At 35.5% G+C, this 24,692-nt stretch overlaps 2 protein-coding genes across 2 annotated transcripts; one reads left to right on the top strand and one right to left on the bottom strand.

Moving 5' to 3' along the window:
• The first annotated feature begins 282 nt into the window (after positions 1-282).
• Positions 283-13,946, top strand: LOC137391770 (glutamate decarboxylase 1-like). The gene is made up of 12 exons (XM_068078302.1): positions 283-306; positions 1,612-1,718; positions 4,684-4,816; positions 4,965-5,055; positions 5,190-5,409; positions 5,953-6,032; positions 7,797-7,971; positions 8,865-9,008; positions 9,748-9,897; positions 12,224-12,316; positions 13,287-13,422; positions 13,758-13,946. Exons 2-12 carry the CDS (start codon positions 1,689-1,691, stop codon positions 13,928-13,930), a joined length of 1,425 nt encoding a protein of 474 aa, XP_067934403.1. The 5' UTR covers positions 283-306; positions 1,612-1,688; the 3' UTR covers positions 13,931-13,946.
• A 257-nt stretch (positions 13,947-14,203) lies between these two features.
• On the bottom strand, positions 14,204-24,488 carry LOC137391769 (putative malate dehydrogenase 1B). Its single transcript, XM_068078301.1, has 8 exons — positions 24,461-24,488; positions 20,191-20,303; positions 18,855-19,037; positions 17,728-18,450; positions 16,925-17,111; positions 16,251-16,381; positions 15,545-15,698; positions 14,204-14,409 (listed from the first exon to the last, which is right to left on the bottom strand). Exons 1-8 carry the CDS (start codon positions 24,480-24,482, stop codon positions 14,207-14,209), a joined length of 1,716 nt encoding a protein of 571 aa, XP_067934402.1. The 5' UTR covers positions 24,483-24,488; the 3' UTR covers positions 14,204-14,206.
• Between the last annotated feature and the right edge of the window lie 204 nt (positions 24,489-24,692).

Below are 24,692 nucleotides of genomic sequence, written 5' to 3'. Positions count from 1 at the left end.
CCGCTTGCATTATTATCTAGAATTGTTGTCTTTGTCAGTTGTTTTGTCATCTAACCTGTATAATGTATCAGCATTATTTGCTGTCAGATGTCAACTCTTTGGTGTTGGAGAGCAAAACTATGATAGATGTAGGAGAGCGCAAAAGACGCCAACCTGAGAGGCAGTTAAGGAGGGGAGTCAGCGAAGGCCAATATCTGCATGATAGCTGCACAATAAAGGGTAGCGATCGCTTGCTTGCTGCCGCTAGTAGGGTACAGCTGGCTAGGCTAGATAGCTGGGAGTCCTTTGAAGATGTTTTTAGCGGAGGTTAGCACACTTGGTTTTCTGCTTTGATTTTATTGCCAAAGCTTGTGGGAGGTCGCTGCCTCTTGTGGGAGGTTGCTGCCAGTTTGAATTATAGCTTAATGTTGTAGCTTAATAATTTAAATTTGTGTTGTCTTTATGCATAAATTGTTGGTGAAGTGTTTTGTTGGATAATTTAACAACTTATATATTATATGTAACTATGGCTTATTTCCTTTTTCAAATCGTTAAATTTTATAACATTCATAAAGGTCCAAGATGAAATGTGTTTTTTAGCCTTTTGGTGCTTGCAAAGCACACAAGCTACTAAAACTGTTTCTTCCATGCTAAAACGCTTCTATCTGTTGCCTAAAAATATCATTTTAATGTCAATTTTATGAGAAATTAAATTGTCGATTACATCACTTGGTTGTGTTCAATTATGCTTCCTTGCCAATATGTTTATGGAATAGAGTGGTTGTGTGGGCGAGCCAATAAAAATTTAAAAAGTAGAAAGAAAAAAAATTAATTTTTCTAGGTTGTCTTGAAAATTATACATATTAATTGAAAAGTGCATGTAAGAACAACTGTAATTTTGGATAATCGGTCGCAGCGGAAAATTGGGTGCAATAACGCCTGCACATCAAATGTGGCGTGCCCAAATATTGGCAACAATCACCACAAGTGTGGTGCAGAAAAATGCGCAAATGGGAATCGCTCAGATCTTGAGGCGAGTAATCCAACTCTCTGGTCTCTGGTAGGAGACCTGAACTTGAGTAGACCAACCGCTTGAATTAAGTGGAAAAAACAATTTTTATATATATATATATAAATATATGTATATTTATATATATACATATATACATATTTAGCAAACAATCATATCCTATGCTATAGATTTATAGCATAGAAAATACATATACTTCTTTACCAAATGTTTAAAATTTAAACTTTGACAATTGAGTTTACAACTTTAAAAAATGTGCGCTCAAATCATGCACCTTCAAGCTTTGAGGCTATGACATTTTTAGTAGCTGAATCGCGTTTTATGATAATTTTAAGATTTTCAGAGTTTTAAAGACATTTTATTCATCTATGTCTAATGTTGCCCTATATGCTCATTGACACAAACAAGATTTTTAGAGATCTATTAGAATATATCCCTAAAAATTGCCTGTTCCTGCTGCTCTCTCTAATTTCGGTCTATATTTCTGAATGTAATGTTTGATTATACGAAGCTCGTACCTACTAGAATATTAACAATGTTTTGCTTGTACAAATATTGAACAGATTTATTCTATATCTGTCTTCATACCCTGTTGATTTCAGATTTGCTCCCAGCGCTCGGGGGTAAACAGAAAACCGAGGAGTTTTTCTTAAAACTCTCTCACCTCCTTGTCGATTATATGCACAAGCAACAGGACAGGAGCACCAAGGTAAGGGAAGGCTTGTGTTTGAAACGGATTGTCAGGCTAAAGCGAAATAGTACATGAATGTTGTGGGGTGGGAGAGGAATCTAAGAGAGATCATGTATGTAAAGTACACTTACACTCAGTGTGGGGGTACATCACATTCTGGAAGTCTCTACTTTATGCTTTTAAGGCATTATTGCAGTCTTACAGCAATCGTTCAAATACTTGAAATGCCAAACCTTGATGAAAGCGTTAAATAGCAAAAAAGATTGAACTAATTTTTACGTATTAGATTAGCACATAACTGTGCATAGGCTTGTGTAAAATGGTTATTCATCACTTTAGCATTTATCTTCTCCTTAATAATCATATGATAGTCATCATTGGCGACCATTCATTTTATATATCCAACTATTAGCCATTTCCTTTTTTCATTTCATTTATTCTCTACTTTGGTTATTGTCTGCTCTTGGTGCTTAAAAAACAAAACACAACTCATTCTATTAAACGCAATTCAACCCCTTTTTCTTGCCTTTATACTCCCACAACTATTTAATATTTTAGTAACCAGTGTTCTCTTCATTGACCCATGCTATGAATAGAGGTTTTTCATGCTTGTTACTTTTAGAGAATACCAATCTATAGAACTACTGCTTAAATGCTTAGAACACTTGCATGCTACTAGTATAGGCAATAAAGTCTTAGGGGATGGTAGTACTGTTAAAATGCTTCATTTTATTAGAAACATATTAGGCCTACTTGTCGCCGTCTTGTTTGTTACAGTTTGAAAATTGTAGAGCATTTTAGTGATGTCATATGTAAACAGAAAAAACAACTTAGGACAATAAAAGATAGTAGAATCAACTTTGGCTTCAACTTTGGCTTCTTTGTTAAACCACTAGCGCCTAATGAGGAAAAAAGGCACAAAACAAATTGTAATGTGGGTAAACACTGCGTTTGGTTGAAACTTGTGTACATCTATATATATATATATATATATATATATATATATATATATATATATATATATATATATATAAATCTCAAAGTTTGTGTGTACTTTGATTTGTTCAGCTGGAGCTTTTAAAATCTTGGAATTAAAAGCTCGCATCTCGCTAGATTCGATTTCGAAATCTCCCATTAGCCAGGCAAATATCTTACCAATTGAGCTACAAGGGTTTGATGGATTCATTGGCCGATATATGTCGCTATGTGGATGAAAATGCGCATACAGCTATCTGTTATAGCGCAACATCATTTTCTGCTTGCTTTCATGGCTCTTATTAGTAAGTTTACTAGCTTGCTCAAATTAACCATTGGCAATGTGCGAGACTAATGGCATGTAGCAGGCAACTACAATACCTGTCACTGCTCATAAGCTTATTTTTAACACCCGTGCAATGCCGGCCATTTGGCTAGTTTACTTATATTTATAAGTGAAAACATGTGAAACATTGTCCTACGAGCGAGCGGAGCGAATGTTTGAGAGTTTTATGATAAATGCATGTGCACACAACTCACAAAAATTGTTCATCAGCAACGTTGCAAACCCTTGTACCGAAATCTCATCAACAAATTTAACCATTTTTGTATAGAATCGTTTAAGTATAATAACGATACAAAACACATAAAAACATATTTTAATATATTACCAAGTCTTTGAAAATTGTCGACATATTCCTAAACCTTACCCATCTGATCGGATTATACACAAATAGACAGATTAATATGGCCGAAAATCGTTATTAAAACTTGCCAAGCCCTGCTTTTGTCAAAATTAAGACCGGCAAACAAACCGCCAAGCGACAGAGAATAGAACCATTAAGTCGTGCGCATTTCACGAAAAAATAACGTGCACATTTCACCAGTCTATAGCATTGGCGAATTGCCGAAGGTTTCTGTAATTAACGTAGAAGTACTGAAAGATAATTGTTTCATTTTTGCCGATTTCAAAGTAACTGACATTTTGGAAACTTTTGAGTACTTTGGTATTCTAACTGATGTCCAAAGCAGTGTAAGTAAAGGAAATGACGATGATATTTTTTTCAAGTGATTCTTATGAGATTATTACAATATTTAATTATAAGTTTGGATGACTATTGAAGTGTTATAGTCACACTAACAACATCGGTGATGGGCAATATGTTACTGTTATTATTTTTTCTAAATAGTTTTGTTAAATAGATTTTCTAAAAAATCTATCTAAATATCACAACTTTTTGATATTGTTAGCTATGACGTTTTGAAATGTAAACAAAATTGTGCATTGGTTTTCTATTATTACTGTATTACTATATTAATAATATTGGTTATTCTAATAATATCAGTGCATTTTACTTCTAATATTGCATTTCTCCTATTGCAGGGGGAGAGATATATACATATAATATTTTCCTTTCATTATTGCTGTTTGTCATGACCAAACACTTTTTTAAATAGATTTTCTAAAAATCTATATAAATATCACAACTTCTTGATATTGTTAGCTATGATGATTTGAAATGTAAACAAAATTGTGCATTGGTTTTCTATTATTACTATATTAATAAAATTGGTTATTCTAATAATATCAGTGCATTTTGCTTCTAATATTGGTCAATATTGCATTTCTCCTATTGCAGGGGGAGAGATATAAACATTTAATATTTTCCTTTTATTATTGCTGTTTGTTGTATATAATAACACCCACACCAAGTACATTACAGCTACCATTGCATTTATCCTATTGCATTGCAGTGCCATTTGACTGCTAATATTGCATTTCTCAACCATCAGTACCCTTTCTTTTTTCCAATATCATTTTGGTCGTGGGCTGTATGACAGTGGAATTTCTAGTTATAATATATGATATGACATTTAATTGTTATAATATATGATATGACATTTAATTGCTATAATATATGATATGACATTTAATTGCTATAATATATGATATGACATTTAATTGTTATAATATATGATATGACATTTAATTGATCAAATATCTCAGGTATTGGATTTTCATCATCCTCATCACCTAAATGAAATGATGTCACACTGTCTCGAGATTCCCAATGAAGGGGTAACGTTGGAGCAAGTTTTGAGTGACTGCAAAGAAACTATGAAATACGGAGTGAGAACAGGTGAGTGAATGCAGAGATGGCAAATACTCACAAGTACTCCGTTGACTGATTGGGTCACTCCAAAATATTGAAACAAGCGATAGAAGACAATTTAAAATTGGCAGTATCAAGGGCATGGCGGAAGGCAATGTTATCTTTTGTAATATAGGTCACCCTAGATTCTTCAATCAACTCTCGAGTGGCCTTGATCTGATCAGCGTTGCTGGGGAATGGCTGACCGCCACCGTCAACACTAACATGTAAGTACGTTTAACTATAGCAGTTCAGCATGTTCAACTCTCTGATGGGGGTCACCTATAGCCTGTGGTCTTGAGATCTGTTGGCATACGAAAGGTAGCCGTGATAGTACAACCTTCCAACATTTGCTCCGCAGGTTCACATATGAGATAGCGCCTACCTTTACACTCATGGAGAGCTTGGTGATGGAGCACATGGTAAACAAGATTGGATGGAATAATGGAGATGGAATATTTGCTCCTGGTGGCACTATATCCAACCTGTATGCCCTTTTGCTTGCCCGATACAAGTTCGATCCTGCTGTTAAAACTGATGGCATTCACCAATATAAATTTGTGGTCTTCACCTCAGAACATGTAAGTACTTGATTTAATACCAGAACCTAGACACAGAGTTCGCTACAGATTGTGACTCCTGCATAATTTACTTGAATACCTTTCTAAATGGCTTCACATCAGACAATGTAGAGTATTATATGTGTGTATTACGGTAACTGTTAACCTCAGAACATAGTATGAGTTTTGTTATCGTTTGTTATTCCTTTTAGTCTCACTACTCTATATACTTTATTCCTTTTAGTCACACTACTCTATATACTTTATTCCTTTTAGTCACACTACTCTATATACTGTATTCCTTTTAGTCACACTACTCTATATACTTTATTCCTTTTAGTCACACTACTCTATATACTGTATTCCTTTTAGTCACACTACTCTATATACTGTATTCCTTTTAGTCACACTACTCTATATACTGTAATCCTTTTAGTCACACTACTCTATATACTGTATTCCTTTTAGTCACACTACTCTATATACTTTATTCCTTTTAGTCACACTACTCTATATACTTTATTCCTTTTAGTCACACTACTCTATATACTTTATTCCTTTTAGTCACACTACTCTATAGAACAAGCCGGCTCTGTCTGTGGACTAGGCACAAAGAACGTTAAGAGCGTGGAAGTGGACGCAAGGTTCCTTTTATATTAAATATTGATAAACAGTTAATATGTTGCGCTAATATTTATTAATAACACTTAATTGTTGAATATGTATATATATTAACACTTAACACTTAATATCTTCTAATATCAATTATAATATTAATATGACTAAATCTCTTATATTAAATTTTACCAATTCTACCAATTGAATTGTTAATCTTAGAATAACATCACAAAACTGGTTGCGTAGCAAAGTTAGGTTTCAAGTGTTAGTAAAACATTTCTTTTTTGTCAAATCTACATATAATATACGGTAATCTTCATCTATATATGTATTTATATATATTTTTCAAAGTTTTCCGTATGTGTGTTCATGTATTCGTTGTTTTGATTATTCAGCTATAGCTATTATTTTAGCATAGTGCCCACACGTTACGAAGCCCCCGATAAGAAATATTTTTGGACCCAAGTTTATGCGACACAATGCTTCTTCATTTTTTTTTCGTTAGGGCTAATGTATTCCTCCTCACAATATCGACAGTAATTTATCTCCAACTTAAAATTTGGCGATATGTGTACTGATTATATATGTTATTGAAAGACATATGTCGCTGAATTTGCCCTGGCAAGTTATCTATATCTGTTGTACGGTATATCCGGTATCCGTTAAAATAAAAACGTTTCGCATTGATAAAATCAATGCAAAAGGTTTAAGGTTTACTAAAATACATACTAAAATTTCTTTCAAGCATGTGTTTAGTAAACTAAATTCATGTAAGTTAGATTCAGCGTTTATGTTACATGTCTGTTTCGAAGGTAAAAACTCTCCAAATAGTACATTGTATTGTTATATTACCTTGAGCCCGCAGTTTATAACCACAAATTGCACTAAAGTCATTCTAGGTACCTAAAGTTACTAAGATTAACAAAGTATTTTTGGACTATTTTTAATCTTGATCATTTTTACCAGGAGGTGATTGCATATGATAATGACTATGGGTTTCTATACCTCTCTATGTACCTCTATAGCCAACGATATCACCCTACTTGCCATTTTTTGCATGCCAACGCCGAAACGAACTGAAATCATATAAGTGTGTGCCAAATAATTTTTTATTGTTTTCGTAGCGAAATATACTATATTTAGCCATTACCCGCTAATGATTTCACATTTACATGTAAACACCTTTACATTTTTGTTTTCCTTATAATTTATTTCAACTTAACGCTTCTTTCAAGTTATGAAATCTTAAATTTTCAGTTGTTTGAAAACCTTTACAGTTGTTTTATTTATTTTTAATTTAGTCGTTTTGCACAAAACCTTTTCTTCATAATATGAAGCTTGAAAGTTACAGTTGTTTGACAAAGTTTGAAAGCCTTTACAGTTGTTTTTATTTTCTCTTTTAATTTATTTCAACTACACAAAACACTTATCTCATGATATGTGGTTTGAAAGTTAGAATGGCGAATGTTGTTATATATTAGATGCAAATCAATTTTCTGTCCAAAGACTTTTTATTACCTGGGCAACGCCGGGTAGTACAGCTAATATAATATAATCTAAATTTAACACTCATTTTCCTAGCATGTTCGGTTTCGTTTGTTGAGCCAGTAATTAAGTTGTTTAATTAACAAGTGTATTTATTATTTAGTCATTTCAAGATACAAATATTATTTGGGTGTCAGTGAATGTTAGTCCTTCCAATCCACAGAAAACATCAACAATAAAGAATCTCCGTAATTTTTTACAAGTTCTCGAGCTGTATTGTTCCAGTTTGCTGTCTTATTACATAGAACTGGTAAGATGAACGTGGATTGTTTGGAAAAACATATCACACAGACCCTGGCAGAGGGAAAAGTGCCAATTATGGTCAATGCAACAGCGTCAACTACTGTCTATGGAGCCTTTGACCCAATCAATGATATCGCTGACATCTGTGAGAAGTACAAAATTTGGTTTCATGTGGATGTAAGTCTAAATACAGCACACCTTTGAGTGTCTATATATAGCACACCTTTGAGTGTCTATATATAGCATGAATATAATGTCCTTATTTATATTTGGTGTGTAAATGTAGAAGGCAGGTTGTTTTCTCAATAATAAAATGGGTGTAGTATGATTAAGGATTTGTTATTCTGATATTGAAGTGCAATAGAGTTACTCGCACTTTAATATCGGAATTAGCATAGAGTTACTCGCTCATTGTGATTGCTGATTCTCATAGAATTACAGTGTCAATTCTATTTATAGATTATGCTTTACTCAAATGAAATGCTTTTATAATTAAGAACAATCCCAAAATTGTAGCAATCCAATTGCATGTGACTACAAAATTATACATATTAGATGGCTGGTCACTCGCATGTGGACAAGTGAAAGAGTGAAAATGCTTAATTTTGAGTCATAATCATAATCTTAGAGTCGCAGAGAGTCATAATCTTAGAGTCACAGAGAGTCATAATCTTAGAGTCACAGAGAGTCATAATCTTAGAGTCACAGAGAGTCACAGTCTTCTCTAGTCGGTCTCAAAGCTACTAAAATTTTGAATACCTAGAGTTCAGATCAACTTCATCTTTCAAGTGAGTCACTCAGAACGCTGATGCAATGTTTCGAGAAAGACAGTGAGTGTTCAGTGTTTATGTTATACGTTTGTCTCGAAGGTAAAAACTCTCCGATGTTAAACTGACTCACTGATGTTAAATATCTCTGTGGATATCACATGATAATTTTTCAAAGTTCACAAATTAGTTTGATGTAAAATGTTACATTTTAATTGAAAGCATTCACAAAAGGTTTTGTAAACACTTTGTTATGTTGTTTTCTAACTCGCATTAGTTATATACAAGTTTACACAAACACAGGGTGCTTGGGGTGGAGGCTATTTGCTCTCGCACAAATATAAGTATAAACTGGCTGGAATTCAGAGAGCTGACTCCGTTACATGGAATCCTCACAAACTTATGGGGCAGACTTTGCAATGCTCTGCACTTCTCACCAAACACCAGGTAACCTAAATCATCATATGCAGTAGAACGGTTTTGACATCGATGCTGCTCAGCTCGGTCATGTTATATAAACAACCATGTCTATGGCTACTAGCCCGCTAACAGCAACAGTTTTATTCAGAGTATGTGCCACAGATAATCAATTCCTCCTTCAGCACTTTTCTGATTCTTTATAACAAGAGTTTTATGTATTCTCTTGCGCTTTTTCACTTTCATATACTTTGTTATAAATAGCCAATCGGTGGCCAAGTTGAATAGCGTGCAATTGATGATGACAGAACAAGACAAAAATGGTATTTTCTCGATCTATCTACCTTTCGATACATATTTTTTCTGCTTGCACTGCGCATAATACGATAGTCCAATTTCAGTTGTTTATTAACCACCGTTATCCTTCTCTGTTTTTGTTTTCCATTGCTTTCGCTTACTTCTTTAGTTGCTTTCTGTCACTACTCAGAATTCACGGTCACAAATCACCGTTCATCAAAGCTTGCTTCATTAGCAGGATGTTCGTTACGTTTTAGGACATTTGTTGTGTGAAGCGCATGACTTTTCTTAGCAATATGAACAACTGACCCTTCTTTGAATCTTTTGTCGTAGCAATATGAACAACTGACCCTTCTTTGAATCTTTTGCAAATTTGTGCCTTTGCACTAAAGTTGCAGAAACAGACAAAGATAGGTGTTGTTGATGTTGTTTTTAATTTTATCCTGCCAACCTCATATTAATTTTGTTACAGGGTCTGCTAAAAGAGTGCAACTCTATGTGCGCCAACTACCTCTTTCAAACAGACAAACAGTATGACATGAGCTATGACACTGGTGACAAAACCATGCAGTGTGGCAGAAGAAATGACATTTTCAAGCTTTGGCTGTCGTGGCGTGCCAAGGTGAGTATGCACACATGCTGATTGTATATGCACTCATGCCGACTCTATATGCACTCATGCTGACTCTATATGCACTCATGCTGACTCTATATGCACTCATGCTGACTCTATATGCACTCATGCTGACTCTATATGCACTCATGCTGACTCTATATGCACTCATGCTGACTCTATATGCACTCATGCTGACTCTATATGCACTCATGCTGACTCTATATGCACTCATGCTGACTCTATATGCACTCATGCTGACTCTATATGCACTCATGCTGACTCTATATGCACTCATGCTGCATATCTAACTCTTTAGCAATTCCTTTTATCACTCATGATCTATATTCATCGCTAAGCCTTACCTTATGCGTATAACCTACACCGTTTCTGGTAATTGTATCTTCATTGCACATACTCTGCATCAACTTGAGCAGTTATATTACCCTTAAGACTTATAAAACGTCCATCGCTTGAGAGGTTGTCTCCTCTTTATGATATTCATCACTTTAGCATTCGTTTTCTCTTTAATAATTTTATGGTAGTCATCGTTGGAGCATTAAGTATTCATTTTGTATATCCACTTATTAGCCATTTCCTTTTCTGTTTACTTCATTTATTTTGTGAGACAAGTTGTAATCTGGACGCTTTACCACTGAGCTAGAATGCCATAGTGATCTGGACGCTTTACCACTGAGCTAGAATGCCATAGTGATCTGGACGCTTTACCACTGAGCTAGAATGCCATAGTGATCGGAGACGTTTTAATATAAGTAGGCTAATGCGCAATGCCTGTGCTAATTATTTTAGCCTTTAGCATCGACGAGATGCTTCTGTTCAGAAATATTTTGGTACCTAAGTATATGCAACGCGATGCTTATTTGTCTTTCTTTGTTAGGGCTAATTTATTCGGCCCCACGATATCGACAATAATTTATCTCAAACTTAAAATTTGGCGAATTGTGTACTAATTACAGGTATATACGTCAGATATACAGTATGTACTGAAGATAGACGTCACTGAACTTTCCATGACGAGTTATCTGTATCCGTTATACGGTATATCCGGTATCCGTTAAAATATAAACGTTTCGCAATATATATATTTATATAAATGAGCAATCTTTATTGTGGTAATCAATAGTCATATTTTATAATATGTTTTCCACAAGGTACCACAGCGAGTAAAACTAATGTTACTAAAATACGTACTAAAACTTCTTTCAAATATGTGTTTAGTAAACTAAATTCATTTAAGTTAGATTCAGTGTTTATGTTATACGTTTGTCTCGAAAGTAAAAACTCTCCGCGTAGTACATTGTAGTGTTATATAATTATCTTCGGCACTCAGATCATAACCATAAAATTCACTAAAGTCATTGTAGGTACCTATAGTTACTAAGATTAACAAAGTCATTGTAGGTACCTATAGTTACTAAGGTTAAGATAATATGCTGGCACTATTTTTAACGATGATGATTAGTACCTATAGTCTATGATATTAGCCTACATACTAATTTTGCATGCCAACACTGACACAAACTGAAATTATGTAATTGTATACCAAATAATTTTTGACTGTAATCGTAGGAAAATAGACTATATTTAGCCATTACTTGCTGATGATTTCACATTTACATTTAAACGCTTTTACATTGTTAGTTTTCTTTCTAATTTATTTTAACGAAACACTTCTTTCAAGTTAGGAAATTTTAAATTTACTGTCGTTCGAAAGCCTTTACAGTTGTTTTATGTATTTTTAATTTAGTTGTCCTGCACAAAACCTTTTCCTCATGGTATGAAGTTTGAAAGTTACAGTTGTTTGACAAAATTTGAAAACCTTTACAGTTGTTTTTATTTTCTCTCCTAATTTATTTCAACTACACCAAACATTTCTCTCATGATATGCAGTTTGAAAGTTAACATGGCAAATGTTGTTATATGTTAAATACAAATCAATTTTCTGTCCGAAGACTTTTTTATTACTCGGGCAATGCGGGGTAGCACAGCTAGTCTGTATATAGTTCTAACATTAGGTTTTGCTGTTAGCTAAGAGGTTCAAAAAAGATTATAGGCTTCTATAGGGAGACAGACGACTTTCTTTTTAAAATATAAAGATATACATGTACGTATTCAATGAGAAACCTTGAATTTCAATTGAAGACCTTGCTAGGTTAAATCAGTACCAGATACAAAGAACACTTGGCTAGCATTGACCACTCAGCAGAAAATTGGAGTCGTTGCTACATGCAAGTATTTTATATACTATATTTAACACTATCTTTTTTGTCCGCTTCTCACTCACATAAATGCATGAATAGGTTTGAACTTTCAGGGAGATGTGGGCTATGAGGAACAAATAAACCAAGTTCACAGTCTATCTCGCTATCTGCTGGAGAGACTGAGAAAATTGGAAGAATTTGAGCTAGTTATTGATGAGGTAACAATAATTATAATATAGTAGTAATAATATCCATACCACTATTGTAACAGAGGATATTTTACCATTTTTATTAGTTGCTAAAATCTCAGATTTTACAAATTATGTAATTGAGGATAAATAGCTAACAAAATCTACTGCATTGAATAATCAATTCATAGAGCCCAGGCTAATGTATTACAATAGCACCATGTTCTATTCTAATACAGTTTAAGCTTTTTCCAACAAGTAGAAATCAGTCCATTTTCTATCATAGTTAGAGCGATGACTGTTCTAGGAATTAAAATTCCGTAAAAAGGCAATAAGATGCTACTGACATTTCCTGCACCAACAGTATTGTTTCTAGCTATAGGGTAGACAATTCCCTGCTCACCTGCTTTGTAAAGATATCCAGCGAGGCCAAAAGTATGAGCATATGCAATGCTTTTTAGATCAATATAATTTATATTTAGATTGGTTTTTTGGATGGCTTGGTGTGCTATGGTAGTCAGGAGCAACCAAGTTCTTCTACAGATATGTGAACATCAACAACTAAAAAACCTTGATTATCACCTGCTATGGTGAGAAAGATATTGAAGTCTTTTCTAGAACATAACATAGATGTTTGACTCGGAAGATATGTAAATAAACATGATATTTGGATGGTGGTTTCATTTCCTTTGACATTCATGATATTTATTCTCTCCTGAGCTTGCTCTTTGCGCTGTTTTAATTTCCAAATCCATCCTGTCCAACAAACGAATTTAAAAATGTGTTCTCTTTTGCATCATTATTTTCTACTTAAAAAAATCAGCTAGTCGCAGTAGTTCCTCTTCAAATTTTATTTATTGCACATTTTTAATTCGCATTTTTGAAATGTAATTAATTAAAACATCCGAAATGTTAATTTGCATATAAAAGAAAGTTATTTAAAGAGAATGTAAGTCACTAGCATTTATACACATGTAAAAATAGTCAGTGCTTGCAGCCCGAGTCTACCAATGTCTGCTTCTGGTACATTCCTCCAAGTCTAAGGAATCGGAACCGCGGTGCTGAGTGGGACAGAATCTTACATAAAGTGGCCCCTAAGATCAAGGCAGCCATGATGCAAGCGGGTGAGAACTGCTACATAAAAACTAGATGGACACATTTTCCAAGTTCATTTTTTGAATTCAAATAAGCTTTTTTGAAATTATTTCATATTGAATTGGGTAAAATTTATTAATACGTCGAATGAATATTTCATCACAAAGTTTTTTGTAGCAAAACTTAGACTGTCAAAAATGCTTGTATAGATGGATTTATATTATAGATATATGATAGTTATCAAATATTGTATTGGATATAAGCAATTTGAAAGTACCACCACATAAAATGAAATTAGTTGTAAATTGAAAGGCCGCTAATACTTGTTTTTAAATCACGCTGAAAAGTATTGAAATTTTAACAGGCACAGTGATGATTGGATACCAGCCATTGGCTGACAAGCCAAATTTCTTTCGCTATGTTTGCGCTAACCCTGCTGCTACTCGAGCTGATGTTGACTTCCTGTTAAAAGAGATTTCTCGACTCGGTGATGCTGAGGAAGAAAAGGGGTATACCAGTGATGTTATCAGCAAATAAGTTGTCATGGTAACAACATGAAACATCAATATAAAATCTGATAAATGGATGTCTGATTAAGAGTTGCCTTCTCAAGATTATGGACGTCAAATTAAAATGTTGAGTTTTACTTTGGCTGTAAGGAACTCGGCCAAAACAATGACATCAATAATATAAAAATGATTGTTTAGGAAAACAATATATTTTGTTAAATTATTATATTTTATAATGTTGTTCAGCTATCTGCAAAAAAATATAAAGAAAGAAATGTCATTTCCGACCCAAAATATTATTGACTTATTGATCTGCTGCTACACCTGCATCAGCAGCTCGCTCTGTTGCTTCCTCTGTAGCCTGTTCTCCTTCGTTATCCACTACAACTGTAGTATCTTCGGGTGGCTCTGTATCTTCTTGTATTTTGGCTAAACCTGCTTCTGCTGATGTTGTACGAAGTGCATCAGTGTCAGTGTGTGTAGGAGTTGTCTCTGTCTCAATTTCTTCTGAAAATCATCATTTTTACATTCATTTAAAGCTTCACTCACCTTAACATGAAAAAAATACTTCAATTTTGCTTCTGACAGTTTTTATCTGCTAATTCAATTTATATTCATGAAAGGTCAGACCATTGACAAACTCTGTCGCTACCGAGTTTGATGATATCATCGCCATACAAGTTGATAGAATGTTAGATATTTTAGGGCAGTCTTTGCCATTTACCCGTGTGAGATTGCATGAGGTACCGCAGTTTCCAGAACTAACATCAAGGCGTCTAACCCATTTCTCAATGAGTTGCAGAATATTGAAGGAGTGGTGTAGTTATTTATATTTTACATTTTGAAATATGAAAATTGTTTTTTTTTGTGTTAACAAAGACTGTTTTTGATAATTCAATTATAAGAAGTGTTAGGACACATTTTAGTAGAAGAAGCAAATAATGCTTAACCCATGTCAGTCCCAAATTATTATGTTTACCCAGTTTGAAAGTTTACTAGTTATTGTTAGCACACAAATTTAACCTTTCAAACTCTACCTTTACAAAATCACCATGGTAACCTGGCAACAGTCACAGTATTCAGAACTGACGCTTGATTAGTCAGTTGTCATGCTGACAGACTACTATTGATGGATGCTCTGATGACTAAGCAATTTAAAACATCACCATGACCTAAATTTTGTGTGCTCTTGTGATATAGATATATCTATATAAATATAGAGATAAAATAATGGAAAAACGCGAGACGCTAAGTACAATCGCTGAGGCAAAGCATAAACAACAGATTGAGTAAAGAGTGAAATCAATGGGGTGAAGCACATTTGTAACACGTTCATAAACCATAGGCCTAATTATAATGTTTTGTTTTTGACTATGAAGCAATTACATCAACAGATTTGGGTAGAAATGGTGATGGTATCGACAGGAAATTATTGCAAGTAAAGCGGAGAAGGTGGTATATAATAGATTAAAACTATATTGGGAAGGGAAGGCGTGGGATGAGCCTACCTTAGTTAGGTTTTTTCACTGCAAACATAAATACATAAATTAATAGACATACATGTTATCGCTATATTGCAGTAAACATTTGCTGCAAGGATTGTCGTGGACAAATGTAGTAACACAAATGTATCCAAGGTTACCTCCAGAGGGTCTCAGTTCAATGTCGGTTTCCTCTCGTATGGGAGTCATAGTGGGGGGATGTGGAGAATCAGTAACCTCTTCTGGCTTGACAGGCTCTGGTGGTGGTGGAGGTCTCTGATCAGGAAACAGTTGGTATCGTTGCTCCATCAAGTACTATGCAGATGGATATACGTAAATACCAGCAAAAGTTCACTTACTCCTTTTCACTAGTGATGAATAACATTAACACAGAGGTCAGTATTGAAATCTAATAGAACTTGTAGTTGTGGTCATAGCTGAAGCATCACATATGTAAGATGAAACTAAATTTTTTTGCCTGTCAATTTTAGGTGCGCTATATAACATTACGCTACGTAAAAAATGTTTTTGTTTTAAGTCTAGTAACTTTAAAATAAGGGTTTTGGCTTTGTTTTTACTGTTCAAATTCATTGGAATGCATGATGATCTTGACATATTAATCAAAAAAAATATGACATGTATCTTAGATTAGATTCCAGAGTATGCCATCATTTCCAATAAATAATTTTATAATTTTGTTCTTATTGGTCAGCTATCTTTCATGTGGTGCCATACAGCTACAGCTCAACCGATATATTGGTCAGTGTAACATTGCATATGCACACTTGCAAATATGCCCCATAATACAGACAACAATATTGAGAGTCTAGGAGAAACTGAACTGTTATATTATAGCCATCTCCTTACATCAACGCATTGCTTGATGCCTTGTTTTGAAGTCTCAGGAATATTTAAATCGTGAACTATCGCGTACTGCCCTTCCGGTCCAATTCTGACAGGAAAGCTGAACACCAGTCCTTCAGGAACATCATACCATCCTAAAAAAAATTGATTTTTGCTTTTTGCTCTCTCTGGAAATCAAAGAATCAAACATTACGAATTTATTGTTTGGTAGCTAAACTCAATAGATAGTAACTCAAACTCAGCGATAGCTTCAGTTTTCATCGCTGTAGTTACAAAAAGAGTTTGTCTAAAATATATTTTACATAACAAACAGACGACACCAAGTTTTTCTTGTTGGTTCGAAATGGGGCCTTCATTATACCGTGTCAAGGGCAAACGCTGAATGGGGCCTTCATTATACAGTGTCAAGGGCAAACGCTGAATGGGGCCTTCATTATACAGTGTCAAGGGCAAACGCTGAATGGGGCCTTCATTATACAGTGTCAAGGGCAAACGCTGAATGGGGCCTTCATTATACAGTGTCAAGGGCAAACGCTGAATGGGGCCTTCATTATACAGTGTCAAGGGCAAACGCTGAATGACGAGAAATTAAATTGGTAAAATAAAAACTAATAAATGTAAATACTTTCGCAAGTTTCATCAGCAGGAGTGAAAGAAAAAGAGAAGATGCTGGCTACCTTCCGAGACAACTCCGAGACTGATAATCTGGTCAGAAGGAGAGCCAAACCACCAATGCTTAATAAGAGTGTTCACAGCGGCAGCGTGGGCAAAGGCTGGGATGTGTCCCATTTTCACTTTCTGTTCTTCATATCTGGTGAGCAAGGATTCTGGGAAATCCTTGGTTAGCCATTGCTCCTCATGTATCTAAATGAAGAACAAAGTTCACAACTACATTTGTTCAAGTTTCTTGGCTGCACTGGCTAGATTAACAGACAACGAACATATAAAATGGGGTCCAATTACTATTAAATAACCGTAAGTGAGTATATAACAGTTTACACTGTATATACTAACTAAAACTATTGCTCATGGTTTTCCCTACTAGAAGCTGGTTATTACCTAGTATATACTATTAACCAGCTATGCAGAAGGTTAACCTTCTGCATGAAGTTACATTGTATATAACTTCTTGCAGAAGGTCACATTGTGTGTGCAACTGTGAAAATTGTAGGAACTTGGGCTATATTGGCAGTCTATCAGGCATGGATTAGACGACAAACCCACTTCATAAAAAAGCGTAGAAAAAGAATTTGATGCAGCGGGTAGGCCGAGGAGGGCCCCCTTCATGCACACTATGCTTAAAATACAAATCTATCTATAAGTTTATCATGTTGAGCAGACCTTTTATATTTAGCTGTTAGGATGGTTGAAGCGGGAATTTAGATAGTAGTAGTTTAATTTTAGTCCGATGTGAATTATTTGCTTGAAGGCACACTCTTTCTGCTGCGCTCATAATGAATATAACCTTTTGGCAACTTACCAAAATGTTGGCAAGCCGAGAGTAGCTAGGAGGGCCCCAGATAGGTCCATCATGGTTGTGAACTCGGGCTTGTGTCGTGTCACAAAAGTACTTTTCATTGTCGCCCCAAATTATGACATCAACCACATCGCTTGTTTTTACTTTTAGCTTGCGAGCGAGAATGGCTTTAGCCTGATTTTCTATCAAACTCGGCATAATGACTATGTTTCGTTTGTCGATATTTTTCACGCACTCAAGCATTAGGTAAAGAGATGTGTTAGTTGGACCTCCTCCAGCCAGAAGAACCTTTGCCGTTGGCTTGCATACTCGATCGATATCTTTGATACGCTGAACAAACATTTCAGCATTACGCTTTAGCCATGAATCCTCTGCTTCCTCTTCCTGTCGAATTAACTGGTCAAGCACAATCACTGCCTCACAGTCTCTTAACGCTTCTTCGGGATTTGAGAAGACGTTAAATCGCCGAAGTAGATTTCTTGCTAAATCCATGGCTTCCATAGACACACCTTTTAATGAGTCAATGTCTTCCTCTGAACCCAAAAGGTTGACAGTGAGTTCAGTGTCACTGCCAAAGACCTCTCCGGACGCGATGGCATTGAGCATATGATAGGAGATAGGTGAGCCTGCATTTGTGATACAAATGTTCATCGGTTTGCTTAGGCTGTCATACTGTTGAAGTTCCTTGTTAATTTCTATCTTTGTAGCCATGTTCTCCACTGCAATCTACAGACATTGAACTTGTACACAATACCCAAACCTTCTCAAATGCAACCTGAATAAATATCTCTTCTAAAGCTATTATAAAATCAAGACAAATCCTCAATTTTCAGCTGCAGTAAAAATATGAAAAGAGTCTATGTGAAGTAATGAGCAATTTAACAGCCAATCATCTGTTGGGCAGACCAGGAGAGGTAAATCAACAGCCAATCATCTGTTGGGCAGACCACGAGAGGTAAATCAACAGCCAATCATCTGTTGAGCAGACCACGAGAGGTAAATCGATGTTTAGTTCTAGCGTAAATCCGAGCATGAAGAAGTTATTATTATATAAAGTTATTAAAATCTTCATCTCACACTTCCTTTAACCCCAGAGATGCAACGTGCTGGTAATTACAGAGTATTTGTACCTTGGTAACATCTGAGGTCAGCAAGGAAGATTTGACCCCATAGTATTCTAATGCATATTCTTGAAACTCATTGACTCCGCCCACAAGAATCCCTTTTCCTCCTCTGTCTACCAGCTCTCTCCATACTATTGGAGATTTTTGGTATAAAAATTTTCGCTTCTCACACTCTTCTTGTAGCCAACTCTGCAAGTTTTGAAAGATGCATTAGAAATGGCTGACCATTAACAATGACTTCAAGTCCAACAATGAAACAATAGATCCAACAATGAAACAATAGATCCAACAATGAAACAATAGATCTAATACATTGTTGCTAAATATTCAGACTGCATTTAAGGTTATACATGCTAGTGATGTCTGAGAGGAGCTCTTGTCTCGCATTTTTGAGAATGCTTTAGTCGAGACACGATCTCATCTTGCCGAGATCTGGTATAAAGAATAGACCGAGACGGCACAGTAGTTATCTTATCCCATGATTGAACAGGTCCACAATTATAATCTGCGCTTTGTTCGCTAACCTCCTCTAGCAGGTTCTCGTGAGTTCGGTTCTTAGGCTAGCCGCTAGACAATAGTGATATTTCAAGATTATGGGTATCTTTTGTAGGTCTGACTTTCGATTTTTTGCTACAGTTCAAGGTCACTTTTAGTTTTTAGTCATCTACAAACTACGTCTAGTTTAAGTCCATTTGTTTTTGATTGTTTACGAAGTGTTTGCTAGCAAAACGATCTGAGAAAACCCTAAATTACACATTGCCATAACATTGCCATAGCATTTGTATTTTATATTTATGGCCACACAGAGACAACTACTTTTGGGTAGACCTTGCAGATTGATGCAAAAATCAACTGAACATCAGGTTTAGTAAATAGTTATTTTTTGGAGACAAACCAACAAAACTACTGAATAAAAATTCTGGTTAAGTTCAAGGCCAACGAGTCCAGTTTCATCAGCAACTGAAGACTATTGATCTGACTCAAGCAGGGCATGCAGCTTCCACTGTGGAAATACCATCAATTTCCGACCCAAATGTTTGTGGAAACCATCAGAATATGTTGGTAGGGGTATGACAGTGGTAGCTTTTATATAGAATGTACCAAAATATTCAGTTTATGAACAGCTTTCACCTTTTTGCCAAACAACTACATAATCGTGTAGAGCTTGAATAATACACGAATCTTATCGATAACCTAGTTATTATTTACTATTAAGTTGCTATCTTTGCTTCCCTCACAAACTGTAATTTTGTTTAGTGATCGTTTTTTTGTTGTATCGAACTATATTTGCTTGTTGGCACTAAAGAAAGTGTTGAAACAATAACTAACTGACTCGTCTTACCTCCCATTCTTTGGGTGTCTTCACTATTTTGTGAACTCTGAAGGAGCCTACAGAGTTTACCAATTGGTCTGCTAGAAGCTCCACTTTGGCATAATATGGACAGTCAGCTTTTCCTAAATAATGCATTACATTGTTCTAAATGAAAACAGAAAGGAAAACAATGGTAGAGATAAGGTGTGCATAAACTTGATTAGCAGAAATATTTTTAGCGCTTTAGGCAAAAACCAATGAGATTATCATTTTCTAGTTTCAAAATAGACTATAGCTAAAAACTCAGTCTTCCTTGGAACTGCTGAGTTGAATTGTCAGACAGTCTCTGACAAAAGTGAAAATTACTTTATAAGCATAAGTTGGAGGACATGAGAAAACCTTTACTGCTGTTTTGGTGAACTCGCTTCTTATTTGTGTATTAAAATAATACAAAATGTTTAGTCATATGGAGTTACGAGGTGCAACATTCAACTATTGGTCTACAATATGGAAGCATTGATAGGTTGAACATTGTTATACTATGCACACGACAGACTGTCCAACTTTGTCATTCTTTAGTTAGTGTGGCTAATTGATGAGGGGCTGAAAGCAATTTTTAGAATTACCCAGTCAATAGATAGGCTGAAAATTTAGTTTGCAGGTACAAAAGATTTTTATTAACATAACCAGGAACATTTTATCAAGTCTGTAACAACTAAATATTTTCGCGTTCATGGGAGTAATGTCCTGCACGGATATTACATAAAATTACATGACAACCTGCTATGACTTAAATTAGAATAAAACTTGGCATCTAGGATTGCAAATTTAATACTGTACTTTCCCAAAAAGGTGCTGAGTACTAGCACGATAATAATAACGACGATTTGAGTCTAATGACTTTTTCAGACAACCCTGTGACATGAAAAGTTTACTGGTCAACACCAAAATTTTCAAAACTCATTCATGAACAAAAGAACTCCAAGTTAATATTAATAATTAAGTACTCAGTATTGCTGCCACCATGTGACGTTACTAGAAGTTTTATATTAACTTATCCTGTGTAGGAAAAACATATTTTTTATTTAGCGCCAAGATTTCCACATAATCGCAGACATATTGATGTCTCATGAAAGCATAAGTGTAGACTATAATATATTAAAGAGACATGGATTTTGGTAGATACAATATTGGCTGACAAAGGATGAACTAAGTTCAAGGTCGATCATATCACACTCCCCTTTCTAAACTGTAGACATTCAAATCTGGTGGCGAAAAGTATTGTTAGAGTTCGTAGCAAATGAAAAATACAAGTTAATGCTCAAAATGGGTTGTCCGATTACATCAGCTAACGTAGGCGTAGGGTGTGCAGTAATTCTTTTTGGTTCATCTCATAATCTTCAAACTTTTTGAGTACCTTTCACTCCCTAGTTGGAGCAACCAACCTACTCAGAGTAGAGGAGCTGGCTGGATGAGTTTAAGGCAAACTCGTGCCCTCTGTGGTCTTCCCTCTGGGTGCCTGCATTACTCTTGGACTGACTAGAAGAGTTAGAGGCAAACTCATACTCTCTCTCTATCCTAAGCAACTGGCGAAGAAACCTTTGCCATGGAGGCCACGGGGTCCTCCTCCGGCTTGTTGATGAGAGCCCTTCTATCACGTCTTATGGGCCTGGTGTCTGTCTGGACATGGTATGATTGGGTAGAAGTTTTCTGGATTACTATACCCTCCTTTTTCATGTCTCGTACGTAAACTGGGTCACGTGGTACTAGTTCAGGCAACTGGTGCGCTTTATGACCTTGATTGTAGTACTCCTCAGATTTCTGGTTACTGTCTTTTTCTTTAGTTGGTAGAGTATCTAGAATCTTCTGAAGAGATAATTGGTCTGGAACAGTAAGCAATGTCATCATCCTTATTAGTCTGCCCATTAACCATTCTGAAGGTGAGAGTTCATTGTCAAAAAGAGTGGTCCTATAAATCATTAAATTTAGGTATGTGTTTAAGGACTTCTGCTACAGACGTTTAACTGTTCCATCAGCTCTCTCTGTCACTCCATTTGATTTGGGATATTTGGGCAAGCTCATTACATGTTGAAATGCGTAATCTCTAGTGAACCCATCAAACTCCTCGAAGCCAAACTGTGGGCCATTGTCTGATATGACCAGTTCTGGTATTTTATAAGTTGAGAAGATGGATTTCAGCTTATCAATTGTGGTTTTAGATTCTATAAATTCTAACCTCCTAACCTCAATATATCTGTTGTAGTAGTCTACGACTAGCAGGTAATCTAGTTATTGGAACTTGCAGATGCCTACTCTTACCCTAGACCAAGCTTTACTGAAAAGTCTAGATAGGTTCAAGGGTTCCACTGGTGCTGGAGAATGGATCTTGCATGCTCTACAGCTCCTGATCAATTCCTCAATATTGGTGCTCATAAATGGCCACCAAACAGATCTCCTGGCACAAGCAAGGCACTTTGGTGGGCTTCATGAATCCATTGTAATGTGGCAATTCGTAAGCTCCCTGGTACTACAATCTTCTGGTTAAAAAGTAGAAGCCCTCCTATTTCTGTGAAGTAATCTTTTTGGTCCCAGTAAGAATGAATGGCTGTGTAGGCATCATTCTTATAAGCAAGTCAATCTTTCTTCTAATAACCTAGCACTTCTACGCATATAGGATCTGAAGTTGAGCTGCTTCATACTCTGCTATATTAGGGTCTTCTGTAATGAAAATAGTTGCAGCGTTGCTTTCAATCTTTTGTGCTAATAGTGTCAATTTTAGAAGAACTGTCAATTGATGCCCTAGACAAGGTGTCGGCTAGATGATTCTTGCTATCTTTGACATAATGTAGTGCTGGGAGCATACCTCATTAGTCTAAGCCTCAATCTAAGGATTCTAGCAGAAACTTGATCTAGCTGCTTGACGTTTATCAGTCTGACAAGTGACTTGTGATCTGTTTCGATTGTGCACTGGATACCTCTAAGATATTGGTTCAGCTTGTCACATGTTCAAGCCATGGAAAGTGCCTCCTTCTCAATAACAGCGTAGTTTTGTACTGGATCAATCATAGACTTTGATACATAATAGACAGGCCTCCTTGTGCTATCAGACTGTGTTTGGAACATGGTAGCCTCTAGACCACTTTGACTAGCATCTGCCATAACTATAGTCTCATGACGGCTGTCATAGAGACCCATACCAGTGATAGAAACAAGCATTTTCTTGAATTAAATTAAAACTTGATCTCGATTTGGTTTCCAATGCCACTCTTCAGTTTCCATTAGCAACTCCCTCATGTGTGTGTACTGTGTTGCTAAGTTGAGCACAAACCTAGCTAACTGGTTAAGCATACCACTGATGCGTTTGAGCTCAGTCCTGTTGGTAGGTGCTGAGAAATTCTGAATGGCCTTCATCTTAGTAGGGTTTGGCTTTACACCATTCTCATCAACTATGCATCCTAAACACTTAGCTGTAGCCTTCCCAGTCTGACATTTAGACTTATTCAGAGTGAGAACACCTGCTCTAGTCTGCTCAGAACCAGCTGAAAAGTTTTCTTGTGGCTCTCTCTGTCCTTCCCATGAAATAAGGTATCATCCATATGGCAAATAACATGGTCAATGTTGCAGAGTAGCTTAGTCATGGCTCATGAAAAAAATTATGGTACACTGGAAATGCCAAACGACCAAACGACAATTAAAACAGAATCTGTCAAATGGTGTCAGGAAAATTGTTAGCCTTTAATATTCCTCAGATAAATTAAGCTGCCAGGACACACGACTTCCTTCTAGCAATGATATACAGCCCTGTATATCAGGGGCTGTATATCATTGCTTCTAGCCAAGCAGTACTGTCATTTTTATTTTTGCAGATATAGCAAATTAAATTTTTATGCAATAAATTATATGTTTTCTTGCTTATTTACATTGTGCTAAATGTTGACAATATTTGGAAAAAGAGATGTCCGAGGGTTTTTCGAAAGCATGTAATTACGTGGAGTTGTTGAATAATATAAAAATGATACACTTGAAGCAAACTTTAAATTAGACTATATATAAAACAAACAAAGTGTTCCGTAGCCATTTAAAGCTATGTTAGCCTACTACTCCCTGCCAGATTCATTTGAGAGTCACTACTAGATTGCGCATCATTTTTGGGCACATTAATTTTATTACCATATACGTAATCTTTATTATAATTAAATTAAGCAAACAACGCTTAAAAACATAATGTTTATAATTTTTTGATTTATAATCGTCAAAAAATACTACTAGTAGCAAAAATAAAATACGGTAGGTGTCTTACCCGCGATCACGAATTTCGCCATCTTGATTGAGTGAAGTTGCTAAGTTACAGGCAGTTTTTATTTTTAATCTCAAAGTAAATTCATTGATTCATTTGCCCAAAACAAATTATTTTGCTAGTAAACTTATGTACATACAATTATTTATTTTAGTTAAAATAATAATTTTTAACAAAAACAATACTTGCCATAGGTTTTACTTTTGAAAAATAATATTCAGCTAAGCAGATAAAC

The sequence above is a fragment of the Watersipora subatra genome, chromosome 3, assembly GCF_963576615.1.
Source record: "Watersipora subatra chromosome 3, tzWatSuba1.1, whole genome shotgun sequence".
Lineage (NCBI taxonomy): Eukaryota > Metazoa > Bryozoa > Gymnolaemata > Cheilostomatida > Watersiporidae > Watersipora > Watersipora subatra.
This window is presented reverse-complemented; position numbering and strand designations above follow the sequence as displayed.

Bases quoted from the DNA above. Each gene is read 5' to 3' on its own strand.
- LOC137391769 (XM_068078301.1), bottom strand. From the start codon at position 24,482: ATGGCGAAATTCGTGATCGCGG. The intron at 15,699-16,250 runs GTAAGGAGATGG...CCATCTGCATAG, and splicing joins GCATCAAGCAATGCGTTGAT to TACTTGATGGAGCAACGATA. The intron at 14,410-15,544 runs GTAACCTTGGAT...GATGATTTTCAG, and splicing joins TGAACTGAGACCCTCTGGAG to AAGAAATTGAGACAGAGACA.
- LOC137391770 (XM_068078302.1), top strand. From the start codon at position 1,689: ATGCACAAGCAACAGGACAGGAGCACCAAG. The intron at 5,410-5,952 runs GTAAGTACTTGA...TATTCCTTTTAG, and splicing joins TGGTCTTCACCTCAGAACAT to TCACACTACTCTATAGAACA. The intron at 12,317-13,286 runs GTTATTGATGAG...AAAAATAGTCAG, and splicing joins AATTGGAAGAATTTGAGCTA to TGCTTGCAGCCCGAGTCTAC.